General features: G+C 40.6%; 1 protein-coding gene across 3 annotated transcripts in view; it reads left to right on the top strand.

Annotated features, from left to right (window-relative positions):
* The window catches only part of ZFPM2 (zinc finger protein, FOG family member 2), a 321,740-nt gene extending 313,867 nt beyond the window's left edge, over positions 1-7,873 (top strand). For all 3 annotated transcript variants that reach the window (XM_056333072.1, XM_056333074.1, XM_056333071.1), the window contains one exon: positions 3,543-7,873. In XM_056333072.1, the coding sequence (XP_056189047.1) occupies positions 3,543-6,034 (2,492 nt within the window). In that variant the 3' untranslated portion in view covers positions 6,035-7,873. The remainder of the gene's footprint in view (positions 1-3,542) is intronic.
* Positions 7,874-12,665: the final 4,792 nt, after the last annotated feature.

Raw genomic sequence — 12,665 nt, 5'->3', positions numbered from 1 at the left:
ATCTGCTCCATAACCTTCCCCAGCACTGAGGTCAGGCTGACAGGCCTCTAGTTCCCCAGATCCTCCTTCTGGCCTTTCTTGTAGATGAGTGTGACATTGGCTAACTTCCAGTCTTCTGGGATCTCCCCAGTTAGCCAGGACTGCTGATAAATGATGGAGAGTGTCTCAGTAAGCACTTCCAACGGCTCCCTTGGTACCCTTGGGTGGATCCCATCAGGTCACTGACCATTTCCCCTTGGATTATGGGGGCTTCACCCTGCTACCTGTCCTGTCTTCCAGCTCAGGGGGCTGAGTACCCAGAGAACACCTGGGTTTACTATTAAAGTCTGAGGCAAAGACGGCATTAAGTACCTCAGTCTTTTCCTCATCCTTTGCCACTGTTTCACCATTCATCTAATCAAGGCTGGAGATTCTCTTCAGCCCTCCTTTTGTTGTTAATGCATTTAAATAAACGTTTTTTATTGCCAATTATGGCAGTATCCAGATTAAATTCTACTTTGGTTTTGGCCCCTCTAATTTTCTCCCTGTATAACCTCATAATATCCTTGTAGTCCTCCAGAGCTGCCTGCCCCTTCTTCCAAAGGTGGTAAAGTCTCTGCTTTTTGCCTGAGTTCCAGCCAAAGCTCTCTATTCAGCCAGGCTGCTCTTCTTCCCTGCCAGCTCTTCTTTCAGCACATGGGGACAGCCTGCTCCTGTGCCTTTATGACTGTCTTCTTAAATAATGTCCAGCCTTCCTGGACTCCTTGGCCCTTCAGAGCTCTCTCCCAAGGGACTCTGTCAACCAGGCTCCTAAACAGGCCAGAGTCTGTCCTCCAGAATTGCAAGGTTCTGCTGACCCCCCTCCTTACTTCTCAGAGAACTGAAAACTCTATCATTTCATGATCACTATGCCCAGGATGGCCTCCAACCATCATATCACCCACGTGTGTTGTCTGTGTCCATGTTGTTAAAATTATAGTACTAGATATACAAAAATTGGGATTACAAAATTCTGAGATTAAATATCTGGAATTCAGTGGGAAATTTATCTCCATCCCTGAAGGTCCTTTGTGTGTGTTGTTTGAATTTGGTTTGAATTAGGTCTGGAAACACAAGTTACAAGTTTGCAGAACAGTCTGCATTGGAGTTTTCAGTAGCAGAGAAAACCTACAAATAAGAAAGACTGCAGTGTCAGGCTATGGGTGTGTTGACTCTGTAGTGTAGAGAGCTGTGTCTGGAAAGGGGGAAGTGCATTACAGGAGTTTCTGATCTGTTAAAGGGATGGAGTCTAAAGGACAATAATGTGTGCTTTAGTCATGGAAGAAAGCCTTATTCAGCTACAGTGTAAAAAATCCTGGGAGAGTGGGAGTCTACTTGGTGGAGTTGGTGAAATGAAATATATTCCTCTGATACTTGGGCAACAATTAGAAATCTTGAAGGCACCATGCTGCCTTGAAGAAGATTGGTACCTCCATGAACAGGACTGGAAGATGCTGAGTGAGAAACTTCCTTATGTAGACAGCACAGACAACATTTAACCATTCATTTAGAGGTCTGATCTTCTTGTGCTTCCAGACCTTAACTTTGAATATCAGGCTGTTGCCATTTTCTGTCTCTTGCCTAGCAAATATTTCACTGTTCAGTGAACCAGCAGAATAGTAGGAGCTGCTTCAACAAGAGCAGGTGAATGCAGCCCAGCATGTCTTACAGCCTAGTAATTAAAACCAGGTACTCTTCGAAGATAACAAATTAATTTCTCTCCAAGCAGAGGAAAATTCTGAAATCTTAGCCACAGTGTAAGAGTTGCTTCAGCTCTTTGTATTTAGTGATGTACTGTTGGCTTAGATGTTGAGAGGGTTTTCAGCCATGAGCTGTGAGTGACCATGTCTTCTTGCAATCCATAGATAAGCATCTGTGTTCCCTGAAAGACATAGGTCTGAGATCCTACTGAATTTCCAGTAAGAATCTATAGGTATTTCTTAGATCAGAGGCTAAAATCAGTCCTTCCCCTTCTTTTTGGTCATAAACTAGTCAGTTCAATAATTCTTGCTGTCTTTCAGATCCTGTCCATCTTTATTTTTCTGTACAGATTATCACAAGTTCTAGCAGCCTCTGCAGTGAGAACAAAACATTCCTTTTCCAAAACCCCTGTAAGCTAGTGAAATGTTTGCTTCAACTTCTGTTACTGTTCCTGATGGGGTCTATAGCAGACCCACACCAGTGGAGCATGGAGCCCTGACTGAAATTCAAAGTCTGTAGAGACACCCTACTGTGACTGTGTCACGTGGTGTGGAAGCATATGAAACACCGTCTTATGGCAGTGGAGAAGCAAAAGCTTCATATGGCCTCCTGGCAAAAAAGTGCCTGATGGGGAATAAGCCCTGATGAAAGTGCTGTGTATCTCCTCGGCTCCCTTCTGGCCTCTGAGGCCAAGAGTAGGTCAGGTTCAAATGTCACTCACAACTGTGGGAGTCACTGATGCAAGGGCAGAAGTGAGGACCTCCAACAACAGAGTGACTTCCCACAGATGGAGCCACAATATTCTTACAGCTTGATGTTGCCCAACTACCATAAACCTAGTTTACCTGATCAAAACATGGTATGTGTTCTGTGTAGGCAGAAAAAACTGGTTTAGATTCTGAATATCATCACTGCCGATACTTTCTCAGTTTTTATTGTCTAACAGATAGTCAGAATCTGTGTTGCTGCAGTAGAGAAATTCGGTCCTGTACCTTTTAAAAGCATTTTCAGTTTCAAAATACTGTGAAACCTGGGTGGGTTTTTTTGTTTCAGCAGTGGTTGTAAGATGGCTTTGAATGTGCCATCTTTGAATGTGTGATAGGGAAAGCTGAAGTGATTTCGTGAAGAAAAGGTGTTGTATTACAGCAGTAGTTGCCTACAGCCATTATATGTAGAAGAGAAAATGTTGGTGAAGCCATGTCTTACTCCTCTTCCTCCCTTCACAGTGGCTGCAAATCATCAGTCCTTTCTGATGAGGATAGATTTATATCCTATTCCCACACTACAGCCAACTCAGACAAGCAGAGAGCTGAGCATCACTAATGCTCAAGATGCCACTTCTGCTCTGTCTGTGGCTTTCAGGCACTCTGAGTTTGAGGGCTGTACCTCAAGCCACATCATAAACTTGGGCTTCCTGACCTTGATGTACTTTCTGTACTTTCAAAATCTACAGTGATTGCGTATGGGGAACATTACGTCTCCTTTGGTTAAAACTGTAATTTCTATTCTATGGCCTTTTTCTTTTGGAGTAAGTCTGGTCTATTTTTATTCTTTCCCTTGTTATTTCTTTCCCTTCATCTCTGCTGAATGCATGCCGATGCTAAGGCTGTCCAAAGCAGAGCAGAAGTGTGCAAATATCCTCTAGCAGTTCAAGGAAAGAAATTCTGAAACAGTTCACGTATTTTCAGGGTGACTAATAACATCCGATCAGAAGAAAATTAGTGGTTCTCACTGTGTTTATACCTTCTGTGCAACTGATTTTCCAGTATACTTCATGAAGGGCAAAATAGTTACTTTATTTTGTATTCTACTTGTCTTTATAGGAGTGAAAATGGAAGAATTTCTCCCGCCTGGTGCTAGTCTGAAATGCACAGTTTGTACTTACACTGCAGACTCAGTGATTAACTTTCATCAGCACCTGTTCTCGCATCTTACTCAAGCTGCCTTTAGATGCAATCACTGCCATTTTGGCTTCCAAACTCAGAGGGAGCTACTGCAGCACCAAGAGTTACATGTCTCTGGCAACAAAATTCAGAGAGAAAGTGACATTGAACACTCTCCAAGTGGAAACGAAGAAGGTTTACAGCCAGCAACGGACCTGTTGAGTAGAAATGATGTTCCCCAGAGCCAAAAGACCATGCAGACTAAAGATGCAAGTTCTGATACAGAGCTTGATAAATGTGAAAAAAAGGCTCCGCTTTTCCTTCCAAACCAGAGGCCAGAAACGCAGCCTGCAACAAATAAGCAGAGTTTTTCATACACTAAAATAAAATCTGAACCATCCAGTCCAAGACTTGCTTCATCACCAGTTCAGCCTAATATTGGTCCTTCTTTCCCAATGGGACCTTTTCTTTCTCAGTTTGCTTTTCCCCAAGACATCACTGTGGTTCCTCAGGCTTCAGAGATATTAGCCAAAATGTCTGAACTGGTCCATCGAAGACTGAGGCATGGAAGTAGCAATTATCCTCCTGTAATTTACAGTCCTTTGATGCCCAAAGGGGCTACATGTTTTGAGTGCAACATAACATTCAATAATTTGGACAACTACTTGGTACACAAAAAGCATTACTGCAGCAGCCGATGGCAGCAGATGGCAAAGTCACCAGATTTTTCCAGTGTCCCAGAAAAAATGCCAGAAGCTGTAAGTCCCAGTAATGGTCAAAGCTCTATAAACATCCTGAATGCAGCTCCTCACACATCAGATCCAGAGAATCAGCTTCTGCAGACACCTTGCATAAACTCTTCCAATGTTCTAGATTTGATCGGGCCAAACAATAAAAGTCATGAAAAAGACTTTACAGCACAATCTAAGAAGTTGTCCGCTGCAAGCAATGGCGATGAGAAGATAAACGGGAAACCCTCTGATGTGAAAAATCCCAGTGCTCCTTTAGTAGAAGGGGAGAGTGATCCTAACAAGACCACATGTGAAGCTTGTAATATTACTTTCAGTAGACATGAAACGTACATGGTCCACAAGCAGTATTACTGTGCCACTCGCCACGATCCACCGCTGAAGAGGTCCGCTTCCAACAAAGTGCCTGCCATGCAGAGAACAATGCGTACCCGGAAGCGAAGGAAGATGTATGAGATGTGTCTACCAGAGCAAGAGCAGAGGCCACCACTAGTTCAACAGCGATTTCTAGAAGTGGCTAATCTTGGCAATCCTTGTACATCTACTCAAGAGTCAACAGAGGGCCTTGCAGAATGTTACCATCCACGATGCGATATCTTTCCAGGAATAGTCTCAAAGCATCTGGAAACATCACTGTCTATTAACAAGTGCATTCCAGTTTCAAAGTGTGATACTCCCCACTCCACCATGTCTTGCTTGGAGATGGATGTGCCGATAGATCTGAGTAAAAAATGCTTACCCCCCTCAGAGAGGACGTCCACTTCTCCCAAAAGGCTGCTGGACTACCATGAGTGCACAGTATGCAAGATCAGTTTTAACAAGGTAGAGAACTACCTGGCTCACAAGCAGAATTTTTGCCCTGTCACTGCCCATCAGCGTAATGACCTGGGACAACTCGACAGTAAGGTGTTTCAAAACCCAGAAAGTGAAAGAAACAGCCCAGATGTCAGTTACGAAAGAAGCATAATTAAATGTGAGAAAAATGGAAACTCAAAACAGTCCTCTCCTAATGGAAACTTATTTTCCACACACTTAGCAACACTTCAAGGACTAAAAGTCTTTAGTGAAGCGGCCCAGCTTATTGCTACAAAAGAAGAAAACAAACATTTGTTTCTTCCACAATGCCTTTACCCTGGAGCAATAAAGAAAGCTAAAGGAGCAGATCAGCTTTCTCCATACTATGGAATAAAGCCAAGTGATTATATTTCTGGTTCTCTCGTCATTCATAATACTGATTTAGATCAAAGCACAAATACAGAAAGTGAATCTCCTAAAGGCCAGGCGCCTTCGAATGGATGTGCTGTGCAGAAGAAAGAGTCTCTTCCACTATTGCCAAAAAACCGAGGCATGGTGATAGTTAATGGGGGACTAAAACAGGAGGAAAGACCTGCTGCAAACCCACAGCAAGAGAACATTTCCCAGAATCCTCCGCATGAAGATGGGCACAAGTCTCCTTCTTGGATCTCTGAGAATCCCTTAACTGCAAATGAAAATGTCTCTCCAGCAATTCCTACAGCAGAGGAACAGTTGTCTAGTATAGCTAAAGGTGTGAATGGTTCTGCCCAGGCCCCAACCAGTGGAAAGTATTGCCGACTGTGTGACATCCAATTCAACAATCTTTCAAACTTTATAACTCATAAGAAGTTTTATTGCTCGTCACATGCAGCAGAACATGTCAAATGAAACAATCGGTCACCTTTGGTACCTGTGTTTAGTATATTGTTCCATACAGTCTAAAGAAAGCTGTTTGAATTACATCTGGACAATCAGGAGATTTCACTATTGCCGAGTTGAAGACTTAAAGGTGTAATTTCATTACAGTCCATTAGTAAAGTGTATTATTGGTGCCATTTTCAAAAATATTAATTTATTTTACCAGCAGTATTCATAGCTGTAGTTATGTTATTTTTTATTTAAAAACTTTATATTAAAGTCATTTGTAATGTTATTGTATAGTTATTGTGTAGCACATATGGTTTGCACTGTATAGTAGATTTTAAAGAAAATAGTCGCAAACAATACAGAAAAGCATTTTAGAAATAGCTTCAAAAGCACTTGTGTATCCTGATTTTTTTTCTTATATGCTGTTGCAGATATATGTATATGCTAAAATATAACTTGCAAAGAAGTTTCAACTATGCTGTAAAGTTCGCCTTAAAATATCAATTTTTTTGAACAATTGGGCTCAGTTTGCACTTTATATTTTAGCAGATACAGTACCTTAGTCATTAGGCTTTGCATTTGTATGTAGCAGTATGTTTCTGTCCACTTTCTTAATCTGAAACGTACGTTAAATGAAGATGGCAATTTTTTTCTTGTATAGTACTTGTATTTTCTTTCGCTGATGCATCTCTGTCTCAATTTTTAAACCTTTGCTGTTAAATGCAATACTTTATAAAGAATGAACAAAATTACTGGAAGCAGTATTGTAAGTAATGAGGTCATATCAATCAGTTTTATCTTTTGAAAGGCACAGTCTAAAACAAAACCCTAAACTCAATGCTGCAATTATGAATCTAATTCATATATAAGATATATTTAAATATAAGAGTAGCAATACTGCAACTGGTGATCACAAAGATAAAGTTCTACTTCTGATAGAAATAATTTCTCAACAAATGTTGTTACTATGCATGTATATGGATGGAATAAAATTCCAGATCATTGGAGAAGTTTGGCAGTAATTTCTTTAAATTTGTTTTATTTGTTTTTCAAGGAGAATTTAGAGCTCACAAACTGTAATGAAGCTCTTAGGAACAGGATAACATTGCCCCTTCTTCAATGGAAGCAAAGTGTTCAAAGAGAAAACAAGTACAAAGGATGCCTCCGCTTCGAGGGAGACCTTGCTGACAGGTCACTAGTACAATTAAGTCTAAGACAACCTAGTGAACTAAAACTTAAAATGCGAAGGTCTGAAACCATAAAGGCTGTTCTCTTTAGTGGGGCTAAGGCAGGCATGCTTCCCTGACAGTACCTCCATACGTCAAAATCAGTGGAACAATCTGCTTCATAACATCGCTGGCATGATTCTTTATGTGTGAAAAACAGTAGCGTTCATTTAAATAGAACAGCAGTTTGCTCCACTAATTCAATATAGAAATACTATTCAATAGTTTATGTTATATTAAAATCTGAACTAATTAGCAATTAATACCCTTCACTTGCAATTGTTCAGTCTCCTGTACACTGTTTTTGTAAAAAAAATTTGTATTATGAAAGTCACCTATTAGTGCATTTTTCATGCCACAAATTTGAAAGCAAAACCATGACCCGAATAGTCACATGAAGAGTTGTATTTAATTTAGTTCCTATATCAGCCAAAGAAACAATACAGAACAAAACACGTAAAAGGATGGTACTTCAGCTAAGCAGCCAGTTGTAGTCTAGCATAACAGTATGCAATGCCACTGACTATCAGCTACCCCATCTCTGTGTACTTTGGAACTGTATTCATCCTTTTTTTATTTGTAAGTGTAGGTACATGTGATCCAGTAGCAAAAATAATAAATACTTCAAAAACTATTATTAGCAACTCTGGTGGTTAGCTGGGCTTTAAAAACAGAACAAGGGTGCTTAAAATTGTGCTAATTCTCACTCTCAACAAAGGTAACAGGTGTCTACAGTAATTTCAGTAGGGCCAAAATTGGTCCTATAGCAATTACTTTGGGTAATAATACTTGTGAAGGAGAAAAAGCATTACAAACACAGGGAGAGTAAAACAGAAACATTCATGACCATCAATTAAACATTTATTAGACAATTCCACACCAATATATCTAAGACCTCACGATATTTTAGATGGCACATTTTGACCTTTTTGATGGCAAATGTTATTTTGAAGACTATCTATCACACAAAATTGGTTTAAAGAACTGAGTGACTACATCTGAATTGAAATAAGCTAATTCTAAAAGATCTGTATGCGTAGATGAAAACTTTTAGGTGAAGTCGGTCAGAAAACCACAGGAAGTGTAATTTACAATTGCTGAGCTCTAGGGGCATGTTTAGACCATGAGAAAGTAAAGAATACCATGGTTAAAGAGAATACCTAGCTGAAAAGTGGTTCTGAAAGGGAAAAGCCTTATCACGAAACTTTTTTGATCTGGAAATGCGGAGGGTACCTGATAGATTCCAGATGTAAATTAAAGCCTGTTGTGCTGCATTATATTCTTCCCACTGACTACTCCAATTGCTTTCACATGACAGAATTTACCTGGTAGCACTTTCTCTTAATAAATCACCTATTTGGTTGACTGGTCCCATTTTTACAAGTTCAAAACAAGCACAACCTGTTCATCTATGGGTACAGTTACTCAATTTTACACACATTGTACACATTTTACTTACTTCACTGGAGCACCTAGCAACTCTGACACATGCTAAACCCCCAAGTTACACCATCACACTGTCCAAAAGTAAAACTTTACACTAGCTAGGTGGGTAGCAAATATAGATTACTGATATTTGATTTCTTATACATTTGTTAAAAATACAAAGTGTTTAATAAAGATAGCTGCTGACAGCTGGGCTCAGGAACCATGTTTTCCTATAACTTTACACACTATTTTCCATTTTTTCACTATCTTTATTGCACCCATTTTTTAATTTACTCATTTGACATAAGAACATAAACACTTTGGCCATCAAGAAATCTCTCTCCTGTCTCTTAAACCAGTTTGCACAATACTAGCCTAATCCCAGCTGGGAGCTTTAAGTACATCTGTGTTTAAGTCATAAGTATTGTTTACCTGAATACACTACTTAAGCCTGTTTTCTGATGAAGTGATTATCTGTATTCTCTTGAGATTATATCTATGCATTTGTTCAAAGTGATAATAGAACAGGTAAACTGCCTATTGCTAAAAACTTCTCTTGAATATAGACTCTTCCCTAGGTCTGCTTTTAGGTTTTTGTATGTTTATTAACTATTTATTAAATCACCTATGCAAAAAGAGTCTATCCTTAGTGAGTCTTTGGCACCTGGAACTCAGCAGGAAGCAGAGCACCTCAGTTAAATCGTTTAGATCTGCTAATCCCTGTCAGCTGGAGTCAGTGAATAAATCTTTGGGGCTATCAAGTAGAGATGAATAGCTCAACAAAAGCCATTAAAATATTTCCAGGGTTTATGATACAAAAAAAAAATAAATTGCTCCACGTGAAGACCTAATATTTAGAAGAGCTGATTCCTGCCTGACTCCCTGGGTACTGAATGCCTGGTGGGTTTTGCATTCAACTTTTTGATTTTTTAAGGAAGATGTCCTTATTTACAAAACATCCCATCCACATGCAGAGCTCAGAACTCGTGTTGTGGCTGCATCGCTGTCTGCCTCATGTATTTGTTATATCCTAAAATTCAGACTTTGAAAGGCTGTTGTGAGTCCCCATTCATATCACAGTTTTCACACAATTGTCATGCAATCTCTCAACTCACCATCTGAATTTTTTACACGATGGTGACTTTTTTCATTGTAACCATAAATCAAGTGGACATGTCTAATGCAAGTAGTAAAGGGTATTGCTACAAGCTGATGTCTGTCTTGAATGAGCTGTAATAGCATTAGGGTTATGGTGACATTTTCTCATTGCTACAAATTATCATAAAACTACTTCATTGGTACTTGCTGTGGATCCCCACTGCTAACTTTCCCAGTCTCTCATTTCTACCAGATAATTATTGACTACATTCATTGTCTGACACTGTCCACAGGAATGTATTGGTCACATCCCAAATACAATCTGAGAGCACGTATGAGGTGATCGCTCCCTTGTATAATAAATGCTGCACCACTGAGCAATGCAGAAGGAAAATAATAAGTAAAAAAAAAAACCAAAACCCAAAAAAACCCACCAAAACCAACCAAACAAACCAAAAAAACCCCAAACAAACAAAAAACCCCCAAACTGATGTAGAAATTCAAAAATGAAATCAAAGGCAGAAGCACCATCAAGGTGAGGTGGAAGTGGGCTAATTAATTTCTCTGAATGTACATAAGCTATTAAACAGATTCTACTCTGAAAGGATGGAGCTGAGGTGGATCTCTGAACAGCCTGGAAAATCAGTCTTAAAGAAAATTCTGTGGTGGGTACAATGGAAGAAGGGCGGTGTGGGATAATCTCATTGAGGGGCAAAGGACATAAGGAAAAATGGAATCAGCACTTTGTTAATCCGGGGAGTGTAGCATGGGTACACTGCTGGCTGCAGAAGGCAGCAGTTACAAGGCATCAGCACTACAAAAACAGTGCACATCCCAGGAGGCCTGTTGAGAGAGGCTAAAATAATGATGAGACAAAATTCTTGGAATATCATTCCCAAATGCTGAATATTGCCAGTGCAAAGGTTCTGGCTCCTGCTGGTCTCCTTTTCCCCAAGGCTGACAGCGAGGAAGAGAACCACAACTCTTCCCACCTTCCAGGTCACCTTCACAGCCTGGGCACTGCACTGCCAGGAACTGTCAGGACAGACATCACACAGAACCAATGTCTGTGGCCCTGCTGTCAATTAGACATGAGACAGATACTGAAGCTTCAGCTGTGAAGCCTGTGAGCATGCCTGGTCCTCTCATCTGAAGTCTTCCATGTAGGTTGCTGACGGTGCTTTGAATCCAGAGCCCCTTTGAGACTCCCTAGAGTCACAGCAAAATGAACTAAAATAATACTGGTGGCACTTGTGTATGGAGTGGAGCAGAGCATGGGGCAGGGAGGTGGGCAGGAAATCTGCACTCACATAATTAAAGCTTTTTCATGATATGGAGGCACAAGATGAATGAATTGTGACTGGAGGTGTGAGACAAGGCTTTGGTAGGGGTGAACAGGAAACCATAATTCTGACAGTTTCAACTTCTAAATCCATGTTTTTCTTACTATATACACAGACACACATATACATTGTGTATAAAATGATGAGCATGCCCAAAAGAAGAAAAGAATCTGAACTAGATTGAGAAGGTAGATCAGGGAGCTGAATGAGGTGATGCAATAGCCAGCCCCTTTAGTCCTCACTGCATAGGTAACTAGCATGTTTTGGTGCATGGAGAGTGATGACACATTCATTCACTCCCAAATTTAAATGTGCTCCTGGCAAAATTGCTGAAAGGAGCCACCTGAGCTGGCGTGTTGGAGTGGGTGGTAATCTCCACCAGAGTGGTGGTGAGAGGCAGCTGCTGCCAACTCAGCTATGGAGCCGTACAGGAGGGAGCCCATGGAGACCACCGGTCCTGCAGCATTCACAGGACTCCCTTAAACACCTCAGCCTGTCAGGAACTTTTCACAGCCCAATTAATAATAAAAGCAATAGCTCACATACCACTCTTTTGTCTGCAGGTGCATATGGCTATGAATAACAGTTGTTCCTTTCAGACTTTTAGGTGGGGCACTGTAGAAGAATGAAGCTGGGTTAATTAGCATTATAATATACAGCTGTGGGCTGGCTTCAGGGGTGTCAGGTTGGCCGATGTAGATCAGGTGCAGCTGTGGTGGGTTCTGTTAAGTGGTTGAGAGCACTTGAACAAACAGAGAGAGGAGGAAGGAAGAGAAGAGAGAGGAGGTCCTGGATGAGATGAGGAGAAGGCAGCAGAGGGACTGGTGTGAAAAGTGTACTGGTATGTGATGGTAAAAGACCTTGTTGCAGCTGTTAGTTTGGAGAGTGCTGTGACAGGGAACTGAACAAGAAAAGCCACAAGTGTGATGAATAAAACTGGATAAAGCTGGAAACAGTTTCAGAAGTAGTTTTCATCTCAGCTTTCCCAGTTCTAGGTGTTCTTACTGAAACTGTGAAGCCAGGTTCATGTGATCTTGCAGTGATGTCTATATATAGATGTAATAACTTTTTGGGACCACTGGTATTATTACTGTTTTTAAAGCCCATCTGTCATCACAACAGTTTTCTGCTCAATTTTTCATGTTCACTAATAATAACCTTGCTTTAAGAAGAGAAATAGCTGCATACTAGAAGTTCTGTCCTGTTTGTAACCAGCAGCTAGAGAGATTATAGAAACCACAGTCCTCAGCCTACATGATGCCAAAAGCAGCCCTGCCACTCCCAGTCCTGTTTGAAGCATGAGCCTCAAGGGTGGTAAATGGAGAAGCTGAAATGTGAAATGGTAATACATCTTCAAGTCTACGTAACCCTAAAAAAGTATCCTTGCATTGCTGGTTTGTTCAGTCATTTAAGAGTATTCACCATCAATTTGTTTACTTTCCCTTTATTTTGAGCAAGTCTTGTTAAATCCCTTGCAATTTGAGTCCTAGGTGGATACGGGGAAAATACCAGTGGGGTGATTATATTGGCATTTGGCTTGAGGGAGAACAGACTGCT

Source organism: Falco biarmicus, chromosome 3 (genome assembly GCF_023638135.1).
Source record: "Falco biarmicus isolate bFalBia1 chromosome 3, bFalBia1.pri, whole genome shotgun sequence".
In the NCBI taxonomy this organism is placed as follows: Eukaryota; Metazoa; Chordata; class Aves; order Falconiformes; family Falconidae; genus Falco; species Falco biarmicus.
Note: the sequence above shows the minus strand (reverse complement) of the source record. Positions and strands in the feature narration are given on the sequence as shown.